The 22,593-nt window shown below is 41.4% G+C and overlaps 1 protein-coding gene across 4 annotated transcripts; it reads left to right on the plus strand.

Annotated features, from left to right (window-relative positions):
* The first annotated feature begins 5,639 nt into the window (after positions 1-5,639).
* On the plus strand, positions 5,640-11,728 carry LOC311133566 (complement decay-accelerating factor-like). 4 transcript variants are annotated; one of them, XM_084167070.1, is made up of 12 exons: positions 5,640-5,934; positions 6,124-6,309; positions 6,433-6,535; positions 8,041-8,111; positions 8,279-8,464; positions 8,757-8,849; positions 9,017-9,109; positions 9,183-9,233; positions 9,333-9,374; positions 9,694-9,742; positions 10,463-10,544; positions 10,742-11,728. In XM_084167070.1, exons 1-11 carry the CDS (start codon positions 5,871-5,873, stop codon positions 10,524-10,526), a joined length of 1,002 nt encoding a protein of 333 aa, XP_084023196.1. In that variant the 5' UTR covers positions 5,640-5,870; the 3' UTR covers positions 10,527-10,544; positions 10,742-11,728. The 4 variants fall into 4 exon arrangements, with proteins under 4 accessions (XP_084023196.1, XP_084023197.1, XP_084023198.1 ...); XM_084167071.1 differs by lacking the exon at positions 9,694-9,742 and having other exon boundaries at positions 5,727-5,934; positions 10,742-11,720; XM_084167072.1 differs by lacking the exon at positions 10,463-10,544 and having other exon boundaries at positions 5,727-5,934; positions 10,742-11,719.
* The last annotated feature ends 10,865 nt before the right edge of the window (positions 11,729-22,593 follow it).

The following is a 22,593-nucleotide window of genomic DNA, read 5'->3' on the forward strand; positions in this document are numbered from 1 at the left end:
CCAGAAACTCATCATAACACTCATCAATCTACACACTATACCCCATAATGACAAAGCAAAAACTGAAATATCACAATTACTTAAGTATTCAGACCCTTTACTCAGTACTTTGTTGAAGCACCTTTGGCAGCGATTACAGCCTTGAGTATTCTTGGGTATGACGCTACAAGCTTGGCACACCTGTATTTGGGGAGTTTCTCCCATTCTTCTCTGCAGATCCTCTCAAGCTCTGTCAGGTTGGATGGGGAGCATCGCTGCACAGCTATTTTCAGGTCTCTCCAGAGATGTTTGATCGGATTCAAGTCTGGGCTTTGGCTGAGCCACTCAAGGACATTCAGAGACTTGTCCCGAAGCCACTCCTTTTTTTTGTTGGTATTTTACCCACATTTTCTCCCCAATTTTGTGGTATCCAATTGGTAGTTACAGTCTTGTCCCATCGCTGCAACTCCCGTACGGACACAGGAGAGGTGAAGGTCGTGCGTCTGCCGAAACACAACCAAACCGAGCCGCACTGCCCGCTTAGCCCGGAAGCCTGCCGCACTAATGTTCCAGAGGAAACACCGTACACCTGGCGAGGAGTCACTAGTGCGCGATGGGACAAGAACATCTCTGCCAGCCAAACCCTCCTCTGCCCAGGACGGCGCTGGGCCAATTGTGCGCTGCCCCATGGGTCTCCCGGTCGCGGCCGGCTGCGACAGAGCCTGGACTCGAACCATGATCTTTAGTGGCACAGCTATCACTGCGATGCAGTGCCTTAGACCACTGCGCCACTCGAGAGGCCCAAAGCCACTCCTGCGTTGTCTTGGCTGTGTGCTTAGGGTTGTTGACCTGTTGGAAGGTGAACCTTTGCCCCAGTCTGAGGTCCTGAGCGCTCTGGAGCAGGTTTTCATCAAGGATCTCTCTGTACGTTGCTCTGTTCATCTTTGCCTCGATCCTGACTAGTCTCCCAGTCCCTGCCACTGAAAAACATTCCCACAGCATGATGCTGCCACCACCATGCTTCACCGTAGGAATGGCGCCAGGTTTCCTCCAGACATGATGCTTGGCATTCAGGCCAAAGAGTTCAATCTTGGTTTCATCAGACCAGAGAATCTTGTTTCTCATGGTCTGAGAGTCCTTTAGGTGCCTTTTGGCCAACTCCAAGCGGGCTGTCATGTGCCTTTTACTGAGGAGTGGCTTCCGTCTCGCCACTCTACCATAAAAGCCTGATTGGTGGAGTGCTGCAGAGATGGTTGTCCTTCTGGAAGGTTCTCCCATCTCCATAGAGGAACTCTGGAGCTCTGTCAGAGTGACCATCGGGTTCTTGGTCACTTCCCTGACCAAGGTCCTTCTTCCCCGATTTCTCAGTTTAGCCGGGTGGCCAGCTCTAGGAAGAGTCTTGGTGGTTCCAAACTTCTTCCATTTAAGAATGATGGAGGCCACTGTTCTTGGGGACCTTCAATGCTGCATACATGTTTTGGTACCCTTCCCCAGATCTGTGCCTCGACACAATCCTGTCTCAGAGCTCTACAGACAATTCCTTCGATCTCATGGCTTGGTTTTTGCTCTGACATGCACTGTCAACTGTGTGACCTTATATAGACAGGTCTGTGCCTTTCCAAATCATGTCCGATCAATGGAAACATAATGCACCTGAGCTCAAACTTGAGTTTCATAGCAAAGGGTCCGAATACTTATGTAAATACGATATTTCTGGTTTTTTATTTGTAAAATAATTGCTAAAATGTCTAAAAACCTGTTTTCGTTTTGTCATTATTGGGTATTGTGTGTAGATTGATGAGGATTTTTTTTTTTAATCCCTTTTAGAATAAGGCTGTAATGTCACAAAATGTGGAAAAAGTCAAGCGGTCTGAATACTTTCCGATTGCATGTAATGTATATAAAACACAGGAAAAACACGTTTTTGATTGCGCTGGGCATTTAATGTGTTTCATAACTACTTCTATACTATCTCAATTTTTTGACAGTTGGGTTATTAATTAAGATCCTATTCCCCCGGGAATTAGAAAAATAAGGCTTTGCCCAAGTGCACAGTTTCACAACTGATGAACTCAGAGGCAGATAATCTCAATAATTAATATCTAAATTAATTAGTTCAACTTCAGTCTTGTGATGAGAAAGAGCGGAGTTTGCACATTGCTGACATGGGGAGTGACTTCAGTGCAAAGTAGTTTGGTTATCAGTTCTCTCGCAGAGGGAACTTAACGTCACAGTGGAAGGATAGCATAGATTGACGACATCCCCGCTGACTCCTGACACAACCTAAAATAGGCCTGAAAGCATGAGCAATTGCTGTCATGTACAACAAACATAATGATATTGTACATAATTTCTTATGGATAAGTTGTTTGAGTATGGAAACTAAAAGTGAACGATTGAATTGCTTTCAAGTGATGTCATATCCAGTAAATATGAATAGGTCAATGAGCATCAATTGCAACAAGATGGTCTAAACATAACTGTAGTAAAATATAGTTCCACAATTGAACTTCCTCATATTACTTGTAGTTATGTCCACACATCACATAATAATGATGGCATTGCAGCTATTAACATTTTTCATCCTCCGCATGCCTGAGCCTAGGAAATCCTAGATTGTGCAAACCATTTGGGCGGATGTGAGTTGATCATTTCAACACCACAGTATCAATGCGTATTAACAGGCACTGACCTCAGAGCCAGTAAAGGGTGGTGACTTTCTAACAGTTCATAAGAATGATATGCACAGGATGTGTGTTAAGATAAGAGCAGTATGCCTGAGCTCTCTAGGGCACAGAATGTCAAGGACTGTTCAAAAATGGACATTAACACAACAATGAATCCTTATAAGCAGATGGGGATATAGGGGTTATGAAAAGGTGAAAAGGGACAGTCAGTTAGGTTAAAGTATCTGGGGAGGGAAGAGACTTTATGATACAATGGAGAGACTGCTACGATGAATAAGTTATTTCCAATAACAGGTTTGCATGTTATGTGGAAAAATATTTTGTATATTGAAACATTATCTTGACTGTTTACTGCTGAAATTTTGGAACAGTTCCAAATCATATTTCAATTTCAAGTTTATCATGTGGCAGCATGCCTTTGGGGAAGGTTTACCACATTAAATACTAAGGGAGTGTGCCTAACTTCACTTAAAATAGTGAACTCTTTTCATGCAAGAACTTCTCTCATGTGAGCACTATCAACATACTGTGCACGTTGCCCAGATTCTGTTGCTATCGAGCCATCACAAATACCTTGTGACAAATACCTTATGTGATATACAGCATGTCGTTTTTTGAGCCAGGTTTCTCGGGCAGCTGTAAATGTAAAGAGGACAGCTGTCACCAATCTACTGAGGTTTTAATGAGTTTGAAGTGAATGCCCTTGAAGTTACACAAGAGTCTTTGTGTCAGCGAGGGCCGATCCCACTGAGCTGGGCTTGCCCTCATTTTACTGTAAACGATGGAATGTTTCCATGACAATGGAACACACAACCTCAGAGAGTGACTCACAGCCAAAATATTGGATGGTGGTTGAGATAGTATGGACACCATTCCTGTTCAATGTTTTTACATGACCTCAGTCTATGTCTTTGTATTCTGAGGCTACCCACTGGGCACAGACGTCGATTCAACATCTATTCCACGTTGGTTCAACGTCATTTGGAAACAACGCTGATTCAACCAGTGTGTGCCCAGTGGGTAGTATGTCTCATAAGAGTCACCCGTGTGGACAGGTTTCTCTTCAACAAGCCTCCCACAGATTTTGATGTATTCAAATGACTTTGCCTAAATAACTACAAGTTTTGTCACTTGTTTAGACAAAAATAAATAAAAATAAATACATTACTTGAACCACAAAATCAATATGCAGAACCTGTCTGACCTGTACAGGTTCTCCTTGTCATCTAGTTCAGTGGTTCCCAGACTTTCGGGCGCGAGTGGTCGGCAGGGGGGGTGCGGGGTCCCCCCCAAAAAAAAAGGAACTCAGTCTGGCATTCAACTAAGAATGCACATGGTGCAATTTCTAAATTGGGTAGTACATCATCAGTTTCCTCTTGTCATCTCAGTCATTGCATACATTACAGAGCTATTTAAAACTTGTCAAATGTCCAGATCAGATGTCAGCTAACGTTTTATAGATAGGTTTTTTAGCCCATATATTTTGTAGTAAGGTTTGAGTCACTCAAATGTCACATGAATACACATTAAACATGGCAAAATGTATAGAATTGCAAGGAAATTTGCTTTCAAATGGCAACATTTTCTCTGCACCCCATGACAAAATTTGTAAAATTGCAGGAAATAAGCATTAAACCTGCAAAATGTTCTCTCTGCCAACAAGAGGTGTGTGAACAGTTTGCGTCATGAACAGTGCTTGTGCCCATAGAAATAGACGTGACGCGAGTGCAGTGGGGCGCGGGATGTTCCCCAATGCTGGAAGGGGGGCCTGAGTGAAAAAGTTTGGGAAACCCTGATAAAGTATGATAAATATTGTTCAACTTCATGGTAATGAAATGAATGTTAGCCAACCAGTTCTTTCAGTTTTCTCATTTTAGAGAATGGACAGTGCCAGCCCAATGAGATTTTAAGTGGACGGAAAGGATTCACCTTCTTTTTTTCTTTTTGAGTGCTATGGGGACACCCATGAGTGTCTCTAATAAATCTGTTTGTGTTTATAAACACACCGTCAGGGATATTTCTTCTAAAGACGTTCTACTTACCATGGCAACGGTGCAGTTTTGGAGACATCTCCACCAGTTTAGGGGAGGATACACCCTAGATTTCTCAAACTGTGGAAAAAAGCTCAGCTATTCCTATGCAGGAAATTGAAAATACTGTAACGACCCGGTTGTTTAGTTTTAAAGCGTTTGAGATTCTTCATGTAATCTAAAAATAAATATTTATTATTATTAATGACCATTGTAATATGCAAAGTATATAACATAGAGAATATAGGGTGTTTAACAAAGCCTGCCCAAATCCCTGACCTCTATCCTGTGCAGTTTCAAGCGCAGGAAGCACAATAAGACACGTTGACAGATCAAGTGCATCCCTTATCTTCAGTTGAGCCAACCGAAACTCATACTTGTCCACAGATCACAAGGCAGGGGAGTATGGAAACTGTTCAGTGATGTGGTCAGTTAACCCATAGCTTTCTCCACGTCAGTCAAAAATACACGGAACTCCATTTCCCGTTCTATGTTATCTCCTCTAGGCCTGCTTCAGAAACATCATATTCTTTATTTATTAATGATTAATTATAATACTGCATTACTATAATGTATTATTAGTTTATCACCTGTAAGTTATGATTAGGCTATAATTATTCAGATGCACTCCTATATAGAGTTCGCGAAATGAATAAGCAACTAGACTAGGCTGTGGCATTGAAATCAATACACAGGGGTGTGGTGTCCAAAGAAGTGGAACGAGTAACAAAGATTAACGGGCTCTGGGCGGGGCAGAGCAACTCTGCGCGAGTGTTTCGGTCGTCACTAGTTACCACAGCCACAAAGTCATAAACCATATCTTCTTAAAATGTGATTTATAACATACCCCTAACCACACTGCTAACCTTATTCCTAACCCTACCCTTAATTTAAGACCAAAAAGCACATTTTTGTTTTAATTAATTTTTTTACGATATGGCTCCGGTATTGACTTTGTGGCTGTGGTAACTAGTGGAAACTGGTGTTACGTGAAGTGCTACCGTGTTGCTATGGTTGCTAGAAAGTGAAAAGATCATCAAGCGACAGTTGAAGTCGTCCATGGACTGATAAGCCAGCCAGCTAGATAGTACCAACAAGATCAGAGAGAAATTGTTAAATCGAGAGACCGACTTGTCTTCACATCAATTCGACTTTAAAAAGGACTGCCAGTATAATGTTTTATTCAAGTTCATGGTCCAAGTGCTTGATATGCCTTATCTTTATAACAAGTGGAAATGGTGAGTAAATTTTTAGCCATGGTAACGTTAACATGGTAGCTTACTGTACAGTAAACGTTTGCTAGCTAACGTTAATACGTTTTAGCCGTATGTTTCGGTTACAAATAGACACTTTTCTAACTTGAACTGGCCAACGTAACTCTCACTGTGTGTGTAGTTGACATATTGTACTGTATCATATCCTCACAGCTGAGTGTCCCAAACCTCAAGTAGAGGGAAATTTTGTTCTAACGAATGATGCGCTCTTAAAAAACGATTTTCCGGAGGGCACGGAAGCCACTTTTGAGTGTGCCAACGGCTACTTGAAAGAGCAAGGATCTGAAAGGATCACCTGCACAAGTGGAGAGTGGAGCACGCTCGAATTAACCTGCAAAAGTAGGCGGCAAAACACTAGTCCTCTTCTCTATTTTTCTGTCAAGCCCGATTTTTATTGCGTGTTTACTGTTGTTTGATTGTTTGCTGCTGCCATTAATTTAGCTCGCTGATTATTCATTTCAGAGAAGGACTGTGGTGCCCCCAGGAAGATAGCACATTTGACTTATGAGTTTGGTGAGGAAGGCACACTTTTTGGTGCATCAGCAAAGGCAATCTGTGATAAAGGGTGAGTATGCTTCATCATGTATCTAATGTATCATCAGCGTATGTGGGAATTATTTTGCCAAAAGATTCAATGCCAGAGGCTGGTAACTCTAATGAACTTATCCTCTGCAGCAGAGGTAACTCTGGGTCTTCCATTCCTGTGGCAGTCCTCATGAGAGCCAGTTTCATCATAGCGCTTGATGGTTTTTGCAACTGCACTTGAAGAAACGTTCAAAGTTCTTGAAATGTTCCATATTGACTGACCTTCATGTCTTAAAGTAATGATGGACTGTTGTTTCTCTTTGCTTATTTGAGCTGTTCTTGCCATAATATGGATTTAGCCCTATTTGGTAAAATACCATATTCTGTACCCCCCCCCCCCCCCCCCCCCCCCACCTTGTCACAACACAACTGATTGGCTCAAATGCATTAAGAAGGAAAGAAATTCAACAAATTAACTTTTAAGAAGGCACACCTGTTAATTGAAATGCATTCTAGGTGACTACCTCATGAAGCTGGTTGAGAGAATGCCAAGAGTGTGCAAAGCTGTCATCAAGGCAAAGGGTGGCTATTTGATGAATCTCAAATATAAAATATATTTTGATTTGTTTAACACCTTTTTGCTTACTGCATTATTCCATATGTGTTATACATGTTACAATGTTACATGTTACAATGTAGAAAATAGTAAATATAAAGAAAAACCCTAGAATGAGTAGGTGTGTCCAAACTTTTGACTGGTACTGTACATATACACTAGATGGCTGATGAGGGGTGCTGTGTTGAAGTCACCGTGCCTCCATCTTGGCACTCCCCCACCACTGTAAAAAATATTTTGGAAGCTATAGAAATTCATTTATTAAAGATGAACTGAAACATTTTAGTAAGTTAAGGCCATTTTGATAACCAAATGTGATAAAGAAGCATGTTCCTACCCTTAAAACTGCTGAAAGATTGTGAAATCCCTGAGCGGTTTCCTACCTCCTCTACCAATAGGTGCCCTTCTTTGCGAACCCTGGTCTTTGTTGTTGAATCTGTGCTTAAAATTCACTGCTCGACTGAGGGACCTATTGGTGGGGTAGTCATTTAAAAATAATTTGTTAAGCAAATTTGTACTCCTGAACTTATTTAGGCTTGCCATAACAAAAGGGTTGAATGCATATTGTGTCAAGACATTTCAGCTTTTTCGTTTTTAATTAATTTACAAATGTTTCTAAAAACATAATTCCACTTTGACATTATGGGGTATTGTGTCTAGATCAGTGACTCAAAATCTCAATTTAATCCATTTTAAATTCAGGCTGTAGCACAACAAAATGTGGAAAAGGTCAAGGGGTGTGAATACTTTCTGAAGGCACTGTACTATAGAACTGCATTCATTCCTATGGAGGACTGCTCCTACTGGGGAGTGCAAATATGGCTGACCTTAGGCTTCAAAGCCTCTCAATGGCCAATAGATGGCATCAGCAATCCAGGGTTTATATATATCATTGACCACCTCTCACATGCTCTCTCCCCCTCTTCTAGTTATCAACTTATGGGCTCAAGTTACAGGCAATGTTATGCCAACGGTTGGAGTGGGAGACCAAGATGTGAAGGTAAATCTCCCATATTTGCCATTGACACACTTGGAAATCTATGCATGACTCCCTGTCAAAGCATGACTCCTTGTCAAAATAAATGTTAAATAAAATACAAATAAGGCATAGAACTTGTTTGAATAAAGAACACAAATATAATGCACCCATGTATGTGTCTTCCTCAGTGGTAACTTGTGAAAAACCTATTGAGATAAAGAATGGCACGATCACAGAGCAGCCTGACAAAGAGTTTCCAGAGTATGGTGGTGTCATACAGTACTCCTGTGATGAAGGTTACACCCTCATTGGAAACAAATCCATTGAGTGCAATGAAGATGGTGAATACAACTCAGTCCCTCCTGAATGTAAAGGTATGGATTCCATTTATGTTTGATAAATTATCTGCCAACTGTTATGGGTTATATGCTTTACAGAGGATACATAATAAACAGTTGAAGTTAATCAATTTGGTGTAGGTCCACCTTCACCCTACATCTAGACACTGCAGGCATGTATCAGACTATGATAAGGAACATTGTCATTGATCTTCCTTCTGTAAATCCCTGTCAGTGTAATATGTAACAGTGGTGTACACTTATTACAAATGAAAGCACTGCATGAAGGTGCAATACTGAATAAGCATTGTACATTTATATTTCAAAGATGGCAATGACATTCCTTTGAAACCAACAACAACTATATCAACAACATCAATAACAACAACAACAACATCGACTGTTCCACCCATAATACGAGGTAGAGGAAATCCAAGTAATTCTATCCCAGTGTAATCAAGGGCTTGATAAATAGTTGAATTTGGTATTTGCAGTTTCAGGGAGTAACAGTGGTGTACACTTATTAAAAATGAAAGCACTGCATGAAGGTGCAATACTGAGTAAGCATTGTACATTTATATTTCATAGATGTCGATGACATTCCTTTGAAACCAACAACAACTATATCAACAACATCAATAACAACAACAACAACATCGACTGTTCCACCCATAATACGAGGTAGAGGAAATCCAAGTAATTATATCCCAGTGTAATCAAGGGCTTGATAATTAGTTGAATTTGGTATTTGCAGTTTCAGGGAGGAATAATGGCATTGGTGAACATGACACCAATGCAGCTACTGGTGAGTTAAGTTGATTCAAGTGATTATTATTTGATTATTATTTTGACACAGATTTTTATAGCTCATATTTGACAAAACAACACTGAATCTCTCTTTCAGGGAATGCAGCAGTTGTGGGAAGTGTGATCGGCACTGTCATAGGTAAGAAATCCATCATTTGAAATAATCACAAGTGAGAGGGGGGATATTTGTTTCTCATACACTTTTTGATGAAGAAGCTGTTGAGTTCAAGGATATGTTCTAACTAAACTGGATACTTTGTTTTATACTGTACTGGGGAAAACATTCCCATCTGTGGCCCATCAGGAATTTCCTCCACATTACTTGATTTGTTACACTAGTAGGCCTAGTACAACTTCTGACTTTCCAATGTTACCATGTTTATCAGATGTGTTACACTTTCTCTTAACAATTTGAAGATCATACAGTGGACTCATTATTGATTCCTCATCTTTTGCAGTTACACTTATTGTGCTGTTCACACTATATCGTTTTTATAAGAGGAAAGGGTGAGAACCTACATTTAATCATTTATCTTTTAGAAAATAGTCCATGATTTAAGCATGATTTCACCTACAACTAAATCACAGCTATTCTTTTCCTCCTACTAACTATACTGTATGTGCATTAACCACAGCTTCTGGCAACTGAATTTACACCGTCATTAAACCAACAAATTATTTGGATAAACTAGCCATACAGCTTGCCAATTAATTGACCTAAACAATATTTGTTAACAAAACTTTACTTACATAACCCATCAACTAACATTCAGTCTGGCCATGGGCATTTATACTGTATTTATGTATTCCCTACAGTATCCGTGATTTGCATGATCAAACTTTTTGCTGGATATTTCTCCAACTTGCTGCTGTACAGCGATGGTTGCTTTTCCCTGTTTTGGCCAATTTTTCCTGCTGGGTGTTGAAAAATCAAGGAAGTCAGGAAATCCTTTGCTAAGGCACTCTCGGACAGACATATTGGCTTTGAAAAAGAGAATGGAGTATGTTGTTCTAAAGGGAGGTGGGCTAGTAGGCTAGGCCTACCATGCACAGTGCTGAGCTGACCAGCTGACTAACTGCCTACCACACTGGAACACAAAAGCTACCCAACTAAACACTACTAAGATACTGAGATTGGCATGTAGAATATATTTCCTTACTGCACTATTATTTATATGTAAACATGATAATCCTGACAAAATGTCATTGTTTGAAATTGTTACATAGCTCATACCAGACGGGAGAAGACCCAAGTCGAAAAGAGGAGTTATTACAATTTAAAAATAACTAAGTTGAATGCCTACCCAAGGTACCTACCGTTCATACATATCATTATATTAAACCCATTATTCAAAAATATGTCCCCAGTCTTTTAACCAAAATCTCACTCATATGACTATAGAGTTTGTGGTTGTCTTTGAGTTTGAGTAATCTAAATAGTGACACTATTGTTAAAACTGCTGCATTGAGTCAATGCTTTGTCTAAAATATCTAATTTCTTTCCAGGGCTAGGACTGCTCCTATCTGCTAGTCTGCATCTGTAGCCTTGAAAAGAAGTGCCAGTGCCCAGCAGATTGTTTCTCTGACCATTTCCTGGTTGGACAAAGCCACTTAATCTACAGTGCCCTTTACGCATGTGGCATTACTGAATGGAAGGTATAATTGCACTTTTTTATGAAGTTATATGAAATCGTTTTTGAAAGTCACTTCAGCGGAAATGTTTTAACCCAATGTTCAAAATGCGGTATTATTTTTTATGTATTTATATAGAAAACTGGAATATGCGTAATTGTCTTTTCAACTACCATGTTTGACTACAGATTGCTAGCTTGCTCTGTTGTGTGGGCAGAAGCCCCTGTAATAAGATGAATGCACTAAACAAAATGTATGATTGAGAAAATTCCCAGGCTGATAATCACTGACCATTCCTAAAAGTGTGCTTACTGATCGTGGCTCACATGAAAATAACAATAAGGGACGGTTTCCTGGACCCAGGTTAAGTCTACTGTATTCCTTTTCAAGTAGGCTTAATCTGGGTCTGGCAAAGCAGCTCTTCATGTTAATTTCCTGCAGCCCCAAATGTCACAAAATAATGTCAATCTTATATATGTAGAGGTTTTGTACTTTGATTTTATAGTGTGTATTGTGTAATTTAAGAGATCAAAACATTTTATGATAACTGCCTTTTCTCCTTCTTTGAGACACATTTGTGTAAATATGAAAGTATGTACATTGTCAAAAATCTGTGTTTGGTAGGTTAGTTTGTAAATGTTACTATACTATATCCCAGAAATGTTCCATATGCACAAAAAGCTTATTTCTCTCAAATGTTGTGCATCAATTTGTTTATATCCCTGTTAGTGAGCATTTTTCCTTAGCCAGATAATCCATCCACCTGACAGGTGTGGCATATCAAGAAGCTGATTAAACAGCATGATAATTACAAAGGTGTACCTTGTGCTGGGGACAATAAAAGGCCACTCTAAAATGTGCAGTTTTGTCATTCAACACAGTGCCACAGATGTCTCAAGTTTTGAGGGCGCTTGCAATTGGCATGCTGGCTGCAGGAATGTCCAACAGAGCTGTTGCCAGAGAATTGAATGTTAATTTCTCTACCATAAGCCGCCTCCAACATTGTTTTAGAGAATTTGGCAGTACATCCAACCGGACTCACAACCGCAAACCACGTGTAACCACGCCAGCCCAGGACCTCCACATCTGGCTCCTTCACCTGCGGGATTGTGTGATGTGGGGGTGCTGAGGAGTATTTCTGTCTGTAATAAAGCCCTTTTGTGGGGAAAAACTAATTCTTATTGGCTGGGCCTGGCTCCCCAGTGGGTGGACCTGGTTCCCAAGTGCGCCCCTGCCCAGTCATGTGAAATCCATAGATTAGGGCCTAATATATATATATATATATATATATATATATATATTATACTACAGATAATAATATGATTAGGCTATATCTTTACATAAAACAAAAAGTAGTCTGTCAGATTTCCAGTCATTCCAATTAATTGAATACCCCTTGATCTTCAAGAATAGGACTTGGAAATATAGATTAGCTAAACTGTTTTACATGAGCATAACCCAAAACGTTAAGGATTTATTAGCTTACTCTGTTGTTTATGATTATGTTGTCATGGAGGGCTGATTGGGCTCATTGCTTCGAGTTGAAAAATAAATGCTGCTTTCAGAATGGCATGCTTTAAAGGGGAATGGAAACACTAGGATTTAGAACGCCAGCTAACTAACAGTAAATCGCCATATTGGCATTGTTGTGTCACTGGCAGGAGAGAACATTTTGGAACTCCCAAAAATGGCTGAATTTACAGAGTGGCTCCGAGTCTGAGTTTATTACAGAGAATGAAATAATGTTAGTTAGGGAGCCAATAAACCTACTGAAGCCATTCATGTTTGAGCCGATCGTTGACCCACATCAAAGTGTTCGTTCTCGTAGCAGTAACAACACAGATATGCCGCCTGAAACACCTCAACTAGAGGGTCGGCGTAGCGGTGACACAAACTGGTGCGAGTCCGGGTCTTGTCTGTCTGGATGGCGATGTTTTTATTGCACGTGTCACTCATTTTTATTAAGGACTTCCTGGCAGAAGATGTTATTCGACCAGTCAGCAGCCGATATGCCAGTGAAATAATTGCTAAATTATAAATTCTTTAAAGTTAATATCAGTAGTGGGTAGGTGCTCAATGTATATATGGGTGATTCTTTAACTATGGTACTTTTCTTGTCCCTGGATGAAATAATAAAAACTAAAAAACATGTCTTCTTTTTTGTTTTTGTCATACTTAGGGGAACTTATAAAAAAATGTATCATGGCTCAATCATTCTTTTTATTATATAATATGAGGCCTTTTATGCATGGTTTTTACTGTTTTCCCTCTGTCCCTAAGCCAGACTTTGTATCTTCAACCTCGCTTAATTCTAAATTAAATATTTAAATAATGTAGATTTCAAGTACAAATGATAAAATACCATTTATTTCAATTCTACATATTATATATTGTGATACATATTCACATTTTCCTATATTTTTCATAAATAGAACCCTTGTCCCTTGGGGTCACTGTCATTTCCACCACACTGTACAAAATAGAATCCTGGGATCAGTGTTTTAGGTTTGTATATTTAGTAACCATAGCAACAGAAACTCCACAGTGGAACACATGGCTGGATGAAATGGTGTCCTCTACAGGGGGTAATGAAAAGAAGAAAAATCAAGGTAAATATGAGTAAAACTGAGAGTATGTTTATTGGTCGTCATTTCCAAACAGCTCATATTTCACATGGACGTAAAAATAACTGGATACATTTAATTTAATAATGTGTAATTTGTGTATATTTAATGCTAACTCTAAAACTAATATTAGCAGGCTAACATAGCATGAGATTTTAGAGGGAAAGTGGGGAAATGTCATTTCCACCACAGTCATTTCCACCACGGTGTTCATTGTGGTGGTAAAGACAGGTTGTGGTGGAAATGACATTGTTCGTGCTAAACAGCAAATTATTTGGGCTATAATACTGATACTAAATTCAAAAACAGTTTTAACAATATTACAATATTGTTGGTAAATAAGAGAACAATAGATAAGTAGGTTTGACATGATGTCTTGGCTCTTTCTTTAAGATGGCAAGCAATACCACAGCACAGAGGTCAAGATCATACAGAGAAAGAATAAAATCAGATCCACTTAAATATGCAGAGTCCCTCAAGAAGGACAGAGAAAGATACCTGAAGAAAAAGCAACAAGGTGTTGTTAAATCTGTGACAGAAATGCCGAAAAGAGAACAACGAAAAATGAGAAGACAGTGGCGAATTTCTCAACGAAACAGACGTAGGAAATGGAAAATGGTCTCAGCAGTGAATAGTTTCATGGCACATACAACACCACCACCATCACCAGACAACATGAGTGTTAATGCAGAAGACATCCCTGAAACACCTCAGCTGTGTGAGCCTACACCAGAGAGAACTCCACAGAGGAAAAGAGGGAGAAAAAAGGTTGCGAAGGCAAAAGCAAAGGTGTACAGAGATCTTAATGACATTAAACAAAAGCTTGAGGATGCCCTCAGAAAAGTTGAAAAATACAAAAAAAAGAAGTAATCGACTGAAGAAGAACCTGGGGATCCTAGAGTCACCTAAAATGAAAACAAAGCAACAGATGCAGCAAGAAAGCAAGCAATTAAAGAAGACACTCCTATTCCATAACACCATTATGTCAGAAATAAGAAAAAAGTATCAGAATGTTGACAATCGTAAAGCTCGGCAACTGATCTCCAAACTTGTGGCTGGCAAGATCTTAAAAAAATACCGCCTGGTCACCATGGCCAAGAAGGAGTTTGGATTCTCTACAAAACTAATCAGGACAAACATGACAAGGGCCGACAAACTCAAATACACCCGCAAAACACAACGAAACAGAGTCAGCCAAGAAGTGAAGGAAAAGATAACAAAGTTTTTAGAACGCGACGATAACAGTAGGGCCACTACTGGAAAGAAAGAGACAATTACAAAGATGAAAAATAAAATGCAAAAGCGCTTCCTGGTGGATTCTATGCAGACACTGCACCTGAAGTTTAGACACGAGAATCCCGAAGTCAGACTCTCCTATGCAGAGTTTTGCAAAAAGCGACCCTTTTGGATTGTTAAACCAACGATCAAAGACAGAGACACATGTCTGTGTAAGCTACACTCAAACATACAGTTCATGGCAAACAAACTGTTCTTTCACAAAGTCATTAAAACGTCCAAAGTCACCGATCTCATGTATTCAGTTACATGCAAAAATGTGACAAAAGAATGCATATACAGGGAGTGTCTGGATTGTAAAGACCATGAACTCCAAACCTCTGCCTTCGATGCTGGGGAGCAAACCTGGTGGTTTGAATGGAGAAGCTCTGTGGAGGACAGAGAAAAAAAGAAAAAAGACGGCTCCAAAGAAATGATTAAAGTTCACCACACAACGAAGGAAAAAGTATATGGGACTTTGAAGACACTTTTGGATGACTTTTCTGACCAACTGAAAAAAAAGATGGGAAAGCACATTCACAACATAAAACACCAATATCTGTCTTTGAGAGCACTAAAAGAATATATTAAGAAACACTAGAAAAATATATTGCCTATTTTATCTGTTATTCAACTGGTTATATTAAGGTTATGTTAAGGTAATGATGACATAAAGGGTTTGCTCTAGTTTGTACTAGTTTGCTCTAGTTCAGCATGTAGAAAACAGTGAAGAAATGATTTGCTGATTTTTAACACAAATTCATGTTTTTTCATTTTTTGGATTGTTTTTAATTTAAAAATATTGGTGATATGTTTTTGTTCACAAATGCTGTTGCTTATTGATTTGCTCTGGTTCACCACATAGAGCAGTAGAAAAATTGTTTTTAATTGGAAGTTGCCTATCTGTCATTTCCGCCACACACTGTCTCTTCCGCCACGCCATGTCATTTCCACCACAACACATATTTTAAAGTAAAACATATAAAAAACATACAATCAAACCAACTATATTCAGTGGTGTTGATAATTGTGCAGTTAGGGCTAAGATTTGTGTATACACTTTGAGAAATATATGATTTTGAGCTATGATAAGAAAATGAAATGTTCCATTGACCTAGTTTTAGGTGTTTTTTAGTGTAAACATTGTAAAATCTTTACAGTTACATTTCTGAAAAAAATAATAAATTACAAATTTGAACAGATATGTGTGTGCTATTTAATCAAATATATTTATAACAGAAGATATTTCATTATTTTCTCTTAAAAATACATGTTTTGTTATGTGATGGAAATGACCGTTTTCTTGGACTGTCAGATAAAAATGGCAAAAAATATATATTAGTAAATACAAATCACCACAGCCAACTTCAGGGAAGGTTTCCAGACAGATTGAGAAACCAACTGATACTAAAAAATTGTTTGTAGAAATGTTTTTATTTTCTGAAACTGTCTAGCTCAAAGAGTACCATAGTTGAAGAATTACCCAGATATATATAACATCAGTATTCTATAACGATGTAACACATTTACCTTTTGATTAGACGACCGGAGTTCGAATCGCAGACAGCATCATGATTCATTAAATCTCATTCTAACCAATAATGGGGAGTGCTCATTATAAATACATTGTGATTTAGTTGCGGTATCAGACTCACTTTTCTTTAGATTTTGTTGCAGAGCATACAGGCTGACAGTTAACCGCCAGTTCACCCAATGGGCACAAGGGAGAATTGGACGAGGTGTACGACGTCTCATCCCTGCGTGTGTCGTTTCTTCCATAAGGAGCGCATACCCAGAAGCAAAGGCATTTTTGTAAGGTTTGAGTTGGAATAGAATCACTTCAGGTAGCTTAGTGGTTAAGAGAGTTGTGACAGTAACCGAAAGGTCGCTGGTTCTAATCCCCGAGCCGAATAGGTGAAACATCTGACGATGTGCCCTTGAGCAAGGCACTTAACCCTATTTGCTCCTGTAAGTCGCTCTGGATAAGAGCGTCTGCTAAAAATTTAGTAAATCTAGCCTGCTGTAATCTTTTTCAAGACATAGACCTAATGCCTGCGCCTTATGTAAAAATAGTATTGGTTAGCTTGTCCACTATAACAACCGGTTCAAGCGTAACCAGATAAACTTGCTTTGAAGATAAAACTACCAGTGTCCCTGTCGCAAGAGTAGTGACTTCAGCGTTGGCTGCCATCTATTGCAAAGGAATGGTAACTGCACTCGGCAGCTAGTTGGCAGACAAACAATCAATCAAATGTATTTGACAAAAGCCCTTTTTACATCAAAATAATAACCACAGTGGTTATAGAGGGTGCAACAGTTCAACACCTCAGGCGCAAATGTCAGTTGGCTTTTCATAGCTGAGCATTCATAGCTTGAGAGAGAGAGACTCAAAACAGCAGGACCGGGACAAGGTAGCAAATCCGTTGAAACGGGTAAAGAAATCAGTGGGAAAACAATTCCACTCCGATTCCCTTTATGGATGGGTGTATCTTTGAATTCGCTGTTGAATGGCCTGCTCCTTCTCCATTTTCGGAACACCAGCCCGCTCCCCCAAAGTGATTGATAGTATATCTTGGCTCGCACTGTGATGATTGTGATTCTGAGCTCTCAGGTTCATACAGCGAGTTATGGTCTTCACTGATCTTACTCTCCGTCAGCTCCATCTGTGGCGTATAGGGGCAGGACTCGGTTGTATACTGATGGTCGTGAGCGCAATCTAGCTGGGCCCTGAGCTCTTTAGTGATGGTCCCGGTGGATGATGTCAGCGATGTTGATGATGGTCGATCGGTAACCCCTACACCATAACCCTCGAAATGTAAAATGGAGGCGCAAGCAGAGGGCTTCTATGTAGCCCTATGACTCCTTTCCATTCGGAAACTCCCAGTTGCCGCATCGAAAGTGCCATTCTTCGTGAAGTCGTCCTCCGCGAAGTGCTGTCTGCAGATCCTGCTAGCTCGAGCCACTTCTTCAAAAGTTGTGGGTCCTTGGGCAGCCAATGGTAGTTTACCGAGGGATTTTTTTTAGCCATTTCATACAGCCTGGCGCTATACAGTTCATGTTTGAATTACTACTTGTTGTTGCCATCTTCGTTGTCTGCACCTAACCTCACTGTCTACGATTCACTCTCCGTGCGAAAACTCAATACCACAGACAATTTGATGATTCCCGCCAGTGACGGGCTGGCGTCAGTCGTTACTATGGCAATTAAAAATGCAGCTGACCATAGCTCAAATAAACCTTATTGACGATCAAAATACTAAATATAGAGATGTTTTTATGTTAAATGCACATGTTTAGTATTAGTGGATTGAATACATCTCTTTGCTTAGATTTACTTTCGAAAGTGTTTCCATTCCCCTTTAAGCACTACCGAAAAGTGCTATTTACATGTGAAAAATGTATGCCATATTCTGCATTTGCAATAGGCCTATTGTAAAAAAAAAATGGTTGGTGACACTTTGATATCTTCATAATTTGCATCTGTTTTAAGTCTATCAAAAGTTTACGAGTTTGAGCATGTGTCCGTTAGGACTATGGACATCTTTTTTTTCATCAGCATGAATTAGATTGAGCAATTTTGTTCAGTTTCACTCCACAATACTTGCATGTTTTGGAATATTTTTATTCCGTACAAGCTTCCTTGTTTTCACTCTGTCATTTAGGTTAGTATTGTGTAGTAACTACAATGTTGTTGATCCATCCTCAGTTTTCTCCTATTACAGCCATGTAACTGTTTTAAAGTCATCTTTGGCCTCATGGTGAAATCCCTGAGCGATTTCCTACCTCTCCGGCAACTGAGTTAGGAAGGATGCCTGTATCTTTGTAGTGACTGGGTGTATTGATACACCAAAGTGTAATTAATAACTTCACCATGCTTAAAGGGATATTCAATCATAGCCGCGGGAAGTAGGGCTGCTGAGGGTGCTGCAGCACCCCCTGATAAATAAATACAAATATATAATATTATATATTCCCCCCATACACACAAAATGTGTGAACTAGACCTTTATTACTCCACCCAACACAAGGTATGCCATGAAAAACGACGGGGACGAAGCCCAAATCAAACACGTATATACACTACCGGTCAAAAGTTTTAGAACACCTACTCATTCCAGGGTTTTTCTTTATTTTTCCTATTTTCTACATTGTAGAATAATAGTGAAGACATCAAAACTATGAAATAACACATATGGAATCATGTAGTAACCAAAAAAGTGTTAAACAAATCCAAATATATTTTATATTTGAGATTCTTTAAATAGCCACCCTTTGCCTTGATGACAGCTTTGCACACTCTTGGCATTCTCTCAACCAGCTTCACCTGTAATTCTTTTTCAACAGTCTTGAAGGAGTTCCGACATATGCTGAGCACTTGTTGGCTGCTTTTCCTTCACTCTGCGGTCCGACTCATCCCAATAAACACTTTTTTGGTTACTACATGATTCCATATGTGTTATTTCATAGTTTTGATGTCTTCACTATTTTTATTTTGTCCATAATAATCTCATCATGTAGTAGGCCAGGGCTATTCAACTGATGGCCCAGGGCCAGATCCTGCCTGTTTATTAATTTCTGAACATTAATAAAAGACCTGCAAAAACATTCCCGCCAACATCCGGTACTATGGTACTATGGTGGTTGTCTATAGTGTGGTTTTTTGTGTTTTTTAGCTGTTTCTAGCGCCTATGTGGCATGTTGATTCTTTTTTTTTTCATATCAATTTGGCTCTAGCGTTTGACAGGTTTAAGATACAAAATATTATGACCCCATTCCTGAAAGCTACGACTCAGTTTCCTCCTCTACTCACAAGGACTCGTTAGAAGGGAGTGTGACAAAAAACACACCTAATGACTGAGGGAAATGAATTCAAAGCATACTTCCTTCATACTGGAATTTGGCATTACCTGATCTGACATACAGTGGGGAAAAAAAGTATTTAGTCAGCCACCAATTGTGCAAGTTCTCCCACTTAAAAAGATGAGAGAGGCCTGTAATTTTCATCATAGGTACACGTCAACTATGACAGACAAATTGAGGAAAAAATATCCAGAATATCACATTGTAGGATTTTTTATGAATTTATTTGCAAATTATGGTGGAAAATAAGTATTTGGTCAATAACAAAAGTTTCTCAATACTTTGTTATATACCCTTTGTTGGCAATGACACAGGTCAAACGTTTTCTGTAAGTCTTCACAAGGTTTTCACACACTGTTGCTGGTATTTTGGCCCATTCCTCCATGCAGATCTCCTCTAGAGCAGTGATGTTTTGGGGCTGTCGCTGGGCAACACAGACTTTCAACTCCCTCCAAAGATTTTCTATGGGGTTGAGATCTGGAGACTGGCTAGGTGTCAAGGCTGAGGTGTATGTGGTGTGGGAGTCAGGCGTAGGACACCGAAGCTTAGTCCAACAAAGTTTACTGTGAAACCACTAGGCAAAGATACAGTAAACAGCCTCAAAACAAAACAGAGGCGAGCAATACGCAAACTATGCGTATTACACTAAACAATGAAACAGATACAAAAACACGCAGAACTACGGACAGGCGAAAAACAACACACAACCTAACCAATACAAAACATGCAACTTATAGGACACGTAATCAGACACAAACGGACACAGGTGTAAAAGACAGACAAAAGCAATCAAACATAGAAACATTCAACGGTGGCAGCTAGTACTCCGGGGACGACGAACGCCGAAGCCTGCCCGAACCAGGAGGAGGAGCAGCCTCGGCAGAATCCGTGACAGTACCCCCCCCCCCCCTTGACGCGCGGCTCCAGCCGTGCGCCGACCCCGGCCTCGGGGACGGCCAGGAGGACGCGGACCCGGGCGCGTGGGATGCCCACGGTGGAACTCAGTCAGGAGGGATGGATCTAGGATGTCCCTCCTAGGCACCCAGCACCGTTCCTCCGGACCGTACCCCTCCCACTCCACGAGATACTGGAGACCACTCATCCGGCGCCTCGAGTCCAAGATGGTCCGGACCCTGTACGCCGGGGCCCCCTCGATGTCCAAAGGGGGCGGAGGGGTCTCTCTTATCTCATCTTCTTGGAGTGGGCCAGCTACCACCGGCCTGAGAAGAGACACATGGAACGAGGGGTTAATATTCTTGTACTCAATAGGCAGTTGTAACCTGTAACACACCTCGTTCAATCTTCTCAGGACTTTAAAGGGCCCCACAAACCGCCGACCCAGCTTCCGGCAGGGCAGGCGGAGGGGCAGGTTTCGAGTCGAGAGCCAGACTCGATCTCCCGGTGCATATACCGGTCCCTCACTGCGGTGGCGATCGGCGCTCGCCTTTTGTTGACGGATGGCCCGCTGCAGATGGACATGGGCAGCGTCCCACGTCTCCTCCGAGCGCCGAATCCACTCATCCACCGCAGGGGCCTCGATCTGGCTCTCGTGCCATGGTGCCAGGACCGGCTGATACCCTAAAACACACTGGAAAGGTGTTAAATTGGTGGAGGAGTGGCGGAGAGAGTTCTGGGCCATCTCTGCCCAGGGGATATACCTAGACCACTCCTCCGGCCGGCCCTGGCAATAGGACCTCAGAAACCTACCCACATCCTGGTTGACTCGTTCAACCTGCCCATTGCTCTCTGGGTGGTACCCCGAGGTAAGGCTCACCGAGACCCCCAAGCGTTCCATGAACGCCCCCCAGACTCTGGACAGACACAATATCCTCGGGGACCCCATAGTGCCGGAACACGTGGGTAAATAGGGCCTCAGCGGTCTGTAGGGCAGTAGGGAGACCTGGCATTGGGAGGAGACGACAGGCCTTGGAAAACCGATCCACAACGACCAAAATGGTGGTATTCCCCTGGGAGGGGGGTAGGTCGGTCACAAAATCCACCGAGAGGTGGGACCATGGTCGTTGTGGAACGGGCAGGGGATGTAACTTTCCCCTGGGCAAATGTCTAGGCGCCTTACACTGGGCGCACACCGAGCAGGAGGAGACATAAACCCTCACATCCTTAGCTAACGTTGGCCACCAGTATTTCACGCTAAGGCAGTGCACTGTCCGGCCAATACCTGGATGTCCAGAGGAGGGTGATGTATGAGCCCAATAAATAAGGCGATCACGAACCTCGAGCGGAACGTACGTCCGCCCCACAGGACACTCGGGGGGAGTAGGGTCGGTACGCAGTGCCCGCTCGATCTCCGCATCGACCTCCCACACCACCGGAGCCACCAGAAAAGACTCCGGCAGTATGGGAGTAGGCTCAATGGACCTCTCCTCTGTGTCATACCGCCGGGACAGGGCGTCCGCCTTACCGTTCTGGGACCCTGGGATGTATGTGATCTTAAAAACAAACCGGGTCAGGAACATGTTCCACCTAGCCTGACGAGGGTTCAATCTCCTAGCTGCCCGGATGTACTCCAGGTTACGGTGATCAGTCAGAATGAGGAAAGGGTGTTGAGCCCCCTCAAGCCAATGCCTCCACACCTTTAGGGCCTGGACTACAGCTAACAGCTCCCTGTCCCCTACATCATAATTACGCTCCGCCGAGCTGAGCTTCTTGGAATAGAACGCACAGGGGCGGAGCTTAGGTGGCGTGCCGGACCGTTGTGACAGGACTGCCCCAATACCGGCCTCGGACGCGTCTACCTCTACTTGGAATGGTAAAGAGGGATCCGGATGCGCCAGCACCGGAGCCGAGGTGAACAGGTTCTTCAGTTTGACAAATGCCCTGTCCGCCTCAGCTGACCACTGCAAACGAACCGGACCCCCCTTTAGCAGGGACGTAATGGGAGCTGCAACCTGTCCAAAGCCCCGGATAAACCTCCGGTAGTAATTAGCAAAACCCAAAAACTGCTGC

Source organism: Coregonus lavaretus (assembly GCF_964263955.1).
Source record: "Coregonus lavaretus genome assembly, chromosome: 8".
Taxonomy (NCBI): Eukaryota; Metazoa; Chordata; class Actinopteri; order Salmoniformes; family Salmonidae; genus Coregonus; species Coregonus lavaretus.